The sequence below is a fragment of the Cornus florida genome, unplaced genomic scaffold (genome assembly GCF_030987335.1).
Source record: "Cornus florida cultivar Cherokee Brave unplaced genomic scaffold, ASM3098733v1 CherokeeBrave_3.0.0_Hap2_Chr07, whole genome shotgun sequence".
Lineage (NCBI taxonomy): Eukaryota > Viridiplantae > Streptophyta > Magnoliopsida > Cornales > Cornaceae > Cornus > Cornus florida.
The window spans coordinates 36,519,918-36,525,986 of NW_026775577.1; the positions used below are offsets into that span (position 1 = coordinate 36,519,918).

A 6,069-nucleotide genomic window follows, 5' to 3' on the forward strand; every position below is an offset into this window, starting at 1 on the left:
ATCAAACTTAATACCCATTCCAACCAGCTGATTAATAATTCTTTGGAATGTATTCAGGTGATCAGATAAAGGAGTCTCGTCCTGGTATCTCAAAACCATCATCTGCTTAATCAGAAACAATTTGTTATTTCCAGTCTTTCTAGCATATAGCTATTCAAGCTTACTCCATAGAGAACGTGTATTTGTCTCTCCACTAATATGGTTCAAAACATTATTATCTACCCACTGCCTCATATACCCAACACCTGTCGATGTAACAAAGTCCATTCGACAACAGACTTGTTTTTTGGTTTTTCAGCACTAAACACCGGTAGGTAATAATCTTTCATATAAAGAAGATCTTCCATTTTTCCTTTCCATGTGTGATAATTTGAATCATTGAGATTAATCATTCTACTCGTATTTGCTTCCATAACTCAAACTGCCAACCTGGCAATATGTCAACCTGGAGCTCTGATACCGCTTTGTTAGGAGAGATAACAATAAACAAATACAGCGAAATAACTCTTCTCCCTATATGCAAGCAAATATAGTGTATCTCTACTTTTATATGTGCTGAAAATAATAGAGAAAAAATTCAATCACACCAAGCCACAAGAACACAAGCAATTTTTTACGTGAAAAACTTTCTCAGTGTGAGGAAGAAAAACCACGGGACCTAGTCCAGTTAAAATCTCCACTATCAACCAAATAATGGGTACACAAAGTCTTCTCTAATCATAATTAGAGACTACAATACATCTCACCAAGATATCACCAATCTTGGCAAAAAACAAAGAGAATTGGAGAGAAAATACCAAAAATCCGGTTACTGTTTATGGGCACGAATCACTGTTCCCGAGCTCAAAATCTGATCTCCACCATTCAGATTTTAACTCATTAAGTCGTGAACCTCTCCTCCAAATTTTAGCTCGATTAGACCACGGACGAAGCGGGATCAGAGGTTTGATGAAATCTGGGCAGTATATGGAAAAACTGCGTTTTTCCTCTCTCTCTTGTGGAAGTTACGGCTGATCTTCCTATCTTTTTATTCTGATTTCCTTAGGGTTCTTCACCCTAAAGAGCTTGGCTTTGGGCTTTAATAAAACCTACTTGGATTTTTCTCCATATAGAAGGAAATAAACCCAACAATATTGTCTTCTTTAATTAATAATAGTGAAATCCCTCTCTTCATTGACATAACTTAGAGTTGAGTGAACTATGTAAAATACTATATTGTGATTAGATGTATATGATTTTTATCTTCATATATGTTTGTCTTGATGCATGTGATGAATAAGAAATATTTTAATACTCAACAACATTTGACGGTTGACGGTTGAGTGTTGAGTTGGTGGAAGAGAATTAATTTCTCCAACAATTTGTTCCTAATTTGGTGAAAAAAAATCCTGACCGTGGTCAACTGTATACTTATGCCATCCATCTTCAAACAAGCTATTTTTCATGCCTCCTGGATTATTGTCTAGCTAGAGATTCAACTCTGCAGTACAAGTATTTCAAACAAACGTACAATAACTTTTAACCGATAGTAATTAGGCTAAATCTCAAGAGACCTCGAGTTAATTTACCTAATTTTTAAGATTAAGCTAAGAGCATTGAGGTAAAATTTGGACTGGCAAACAGGACTTTTTATTTTTATTTTAACAATATCTTTTTTCTCTACGTATAGACACACATTACGTGAAAGTAATAAGTGGCTTATACTTTGGGGCTTTGGCACATTTTTCATAGTAAAAAAATAAAATAATAGTGGCTTGTACACATTGGAGTGTGGAACTTAATCACATTTCTGCACATACACTAGGATATAGTATATATATGTGTATGTATAAATGCCCTATGTTATATCATACATTCAGAGAAATGGATATGGCGTGATGAGGTGGTACTGCAGAAACCCACCACTACAGGAAAACCAAAATGAGGGGCAACAAATATAAAGGGAAAATGGGAGAAAGAGAGAACCAAAAAATCAACAGCTGTAATCAGATGTCCGTTAGTGTGAGCCTTTTCTCTCTCACCTCTGTTGAGTTTTGTGGTTTCTTGCTGTTCCAAGTCCTTGCCTTGTATGATATATCTAGTCCCCCTCCATTGCCTCTCTCTCTCTCACACACACACACACACTACACCCACAATGCCCCTCTATCTCTCTCTCTCATGTTGCTATCTCATCTCTCTCCATTGCCACCACTATTGTTAAAGGGCTCACGAAACGAGGTTGAGGTCATTCCCTTTTCGGGACTCATTTCGTTCTCTCTTTAAGCCTTCTGCCACACTCTTTTGTCCTTCCACGTTCCATCATCTCAACTCTCTAGAAAGAGAAACAAAATACATGAATATATATAGACACGGACCTTATAAAATAGTCCCATTCATTACTGACCCTTTTGCTCTTCCATCAGATTTATTTCACATCTCAATCACCAAGATTCAGCACACACTTCACTATCTACTCTCTCTCTCTCTCTCTCTCTCTCTCCTCCATCTTTTTCTCTCAAATTCTCACACCCCATTCTGAATTTCCACATTTAAGAAATGGGTTGTGGTCACAATTTCATTTGTAGCCATAGACACCTCTATTTCACCATTTCTTTTCTGTTTCTCTTCATTTCAAGCTCTACCCAACTCAGATTTATTGCTGCAGGTAAATGGGTAACACTTAGATTTTGAAATACACACACATATATTCCAGTTAATTAGCATCTCATAAAGTACAATTTTGTTTTTGCAGGTAGAACAATAGTGAAACCAATTGGTCGTTCACAGGTGAGAACTTGAGTCTCTGACTCTCTCGTGTAGAACGCGTTGCTGATAATTATGAATATCGTTTGAACTGCCAGAATGTCAACAGAAAAATATGGCAACACCCTCTAGATCACTCCTTTTTTTTTTTTAATGGTAATTTTCAAAATAGCTAACAAATTTTGGTTTTTTTTTTTTTTTTCTTTGACTTGGATAGATAGTAGAGGAAGAGAAGACGATTTTGAGAGCACAGATTGGTTCAAGACCACCAAGGTGTGACAGGAGATGCAGTTCATGTGGGCACTGTGAGGCTATTCAAGTGCCTACAAATCCCCAAATAAAGAATGGAAGCAAAAACTCATCTTCAGTGTCTAACATCGACTATTCAAGAGGTGATAACTCCAATTACAAACCCATGAGTTGGAAGTGCAAGTGTGGCAATTCTATCTTCAATCCTTAATCAAATATTGTATTAACTAATTCGCTATATATATATATTAATTAATACTCATTTCAATCTTGTACATTGAGTGATATATTCTGTTTCTTTTGCTGAGGAAAACAAGACATACATGTGGTGTATTCTCTCTCTCCTTTAGTTCTGTAAGATCGTGATTGTCATGCACTAATGATAATATCATTACCTTAGTGTGTGTGTGTGTGTGTGTATATATATGTATATGTATGTACAACATGATTGTTTTCTTGATTTGTTTCCTTTACTTTTCTGATATTGGGTCAGAGATTCTTCACCATCCATACAAAAAAAAAAAAAGTGATTTCTTATACTTGTGTATACAAAAAAAAAAAAAAAATTGAAAAAGGTACGTATTCATTTTTTGCAGTACAATATGGAGAAGAGCAAATGTATCAGTAAAGTAACATATACTGCTAACTAAACTGAAAAGGGGGCATTACTCTTTATAAAATAAGGACAAAAGATTTTAGAACAATAATTGCCCTTCTCGTTTTTAAAATTTAAAAATATAAAGTAAAAAAATAAAAAAGGTAAAGTAAAACAACGACACCAACAGCCCATGGGGTTTGCCATAAGAACACACAGATAAAATTTATCTATTTTTTGGACAAAGAAATCCCTTAAAAGTTCAAAAGTGGACAAGGATACCCCTGACATGAGAAATTGATCAAATTATCTTTTGACCGAATAGGAGACCTGTTTAACTTTACAATTTTAAAAATTGGACCAATCTACCCTAATGAACAATTTATGCATAAAAAAAAAAAAAAAAATCGGCAGTCTCTTCTCAGACGGCGGACTAGACCCTACTCAGATCCATACTCCGAACTGGGTTGTTCAAACTCAAGTCTTCAACCATGCCCAGAACCGTATCCCGATCCCTCCGGTTCCAGCCTCTGGGCATACCCACCCCTAAATTCTAAATCTGTTCTTACCGCCGTTCAGATAGTAAACGCAATAGCATAGCTCCAGCTCAGCTCCGGTTCTACCTATATTAGATGCGATGGCTCCCGGACCATCCCTAACTCCGATGCCTGCCCCTGGACTGGGAGGACCTTACAACACTTCACCGCCGATCTGCTTGTCTTCTTCATCAATATATGGCATCTTCGATCCGCCACATAATCCGCAGTCTGATTGTTTCGCATAGTAGTCTCCGGCGGAGGATGAGATCTTCGTCTTCTTTGAGTTTCTAGCGTCGAAGAAAGAGTTGAGGAAACTCACAATCCCGCCCGGCGAGATCGGTTGCTTCGGCTTTTTCAAATCGCCAATTCTCGACTTCGTCTTCTTCACGAAATTACCACTTGCCTTTTTTTTTTGTGTTCTTGATGATAATTATCAAACCCTTTGATATATATATATATTTATACATATATATAATGAAAAAGGGCTTTATAGAGAGAGGAGGCATAGGAGGAGGGGAGAGAGAGGTGTCAGAGAGATGAGACTTGTGAGGGAATTTGGGTTTTTTCTGGAGGTAATTGTGTCTTTTTAATAATATGTTTAATATTTTACAATAAATCTGAATTTAATATTAAAGGGTAATTTTGTCTTTTCAAGGGATTTAAGGTCTTGTTTGGTTGGAGTTTTGTATAAGGGGGTATCTTTGTCTAAAAAACATGTAAGTTTCATCATTTGTTTGTCTTTTTAGCAAATCTCAAGGGGTGTGAGTGTACTTTATCTAAATAAAAAAATTGTTAATTTTCTTTTTTTTTTTAAATTTAAAATTCAAAATAAACACATCTATTTATCATTATATTACATCGATTGTGAGAAGAGAAGCATTGCTCATGTAATTATATCACATCAATTGTGAGAAGACAAGCATTGTTCGTGTTATTACGATGGAGGATGGAACAAATTAAAATGCAGCACTTATGACATTTTCTTACTTTATATGGTGAAAGTTTAAAAGTTTAAGTCTCTTTTTTAAAAAGTAATAAAAATTTATTCTATAGAAATTAAATTTATGGGTAAAATATAGTCACACCCTCTGAGATTTGGCAAAAGGACACTCAGATGAAACTTATCTGTTTTTTGGACAAAGATATCCCCTTTACATGAGAAATTGACTAAATTACCCTTTGACCGTTTAGGAGACTTTTTTAACTTTATAATTTAATAAATTGGACCAATCTACCCTCATGAACAATTTATGCATAAAAAAAAAAGTTAAAAAAAAAAACTTTATATTGTTCACTTTTTTTTTTTTATTTACTTTATAAATGTCCCACCCAACTTCTTAAAAATGTAGACGTCTAAAATGATTTTTTGATCCAATACATATATTTCAAATAAATTATATTTTTGTTATTACTTTTTTTCTTTTTCATTAAGATTCTTAATTCTTTCATCTAAAAAAATTAAACCAATCTCTTTTCCTTAAAAATAAAAAATATGGTACCAGTATAACTTTATGCATCTTAAATTATATATCAAATATTATGCATTTCCCAACATAAAAGAAAAAATAATAATAAAACCGGGGGGGGGGGGGGGGGAACAAACAAACAAACAAAGGCATGCATAAAGTTAAGTTGGTACCTATTTTCTTTTATATTAGAAAATGCATAATATTTGATATATAATTTAAGATGCATAAAATTATACTGGTATCATATTTTTTATTTTTAAGGAAAAGAGATTGGTTTAATTTTTTTAGATGAAAGAATTAAGCATCTTAATTTAAAAATAAAAAAGAAAAAGAAAAGAAGTAATAACAAAATATAATTTATTTGAAATATATGTATTGAATCAAAAAATCATTTTAGACATCTACATTTTTAAGAAATTGGAACATTTAAATAAAATAAAAAAAAAAATTTTTACTTTTTTTTATGCATAAATTA

At 33.7% G+C, this 6,069-nt stretch overlaps 1 protein-coding gene across 1 annotated transcript; it reads left to right on the forward strand.

The window, feature by feature from the left end:
- The first annotated feature begins 2,529 nt into the window (after positions 1 to 2,529).
- On the forward strand, positions 2,530 to 3,304 carry LOC132316577 (EPIDERMAL PATTERNING FACTOR-like protein 2). Its single transcript, XM_059815052.1, has 3 exons — positions 2,530 to 2,662; positions 2,732 to 2,766; positions 2,960 to 3,304. The coding sequence occupies exons 1-3, from the start codon at positions 2,536 to 2,538 to the stop codon at positions 3,200 to 3,202; spliced, it is 405 nt and encodes a 134-aa protein (XP_059671035.1). The 5' UTR covers positions 2,530 to 2,535; the 3' UTR covers positions 3,203 to 3,304.
- The last annotated feature ends 2,765 nt before the right edge of the window (positions 3,305 to 6,069 follow it).

Bases quoted from the DNA above. Each gene is read 5' to 3' on its own strand.
- LOC132316577 (XM_059815052.1), top strand. From the start codon at position 2,536: ATGGGTTGTGGTCACAATTTCATTTGTAGCCATAGACACCTCTATTTC. The intron at 2,663-2,731 runs GATTTTGAAATA...TTGTTTTTGCAG, and splicing joins AGGTAAATGGGTAACACTTA to GTAGAACAATAGTGAAACCA. The intron at 2,767-2,959 runs GTGAGAACTTGA...TGACTTGGATAG, and splicing joins AACCAATTGGTCGTTCACAG to ATAGTAGAGGAAGAGAAGAC.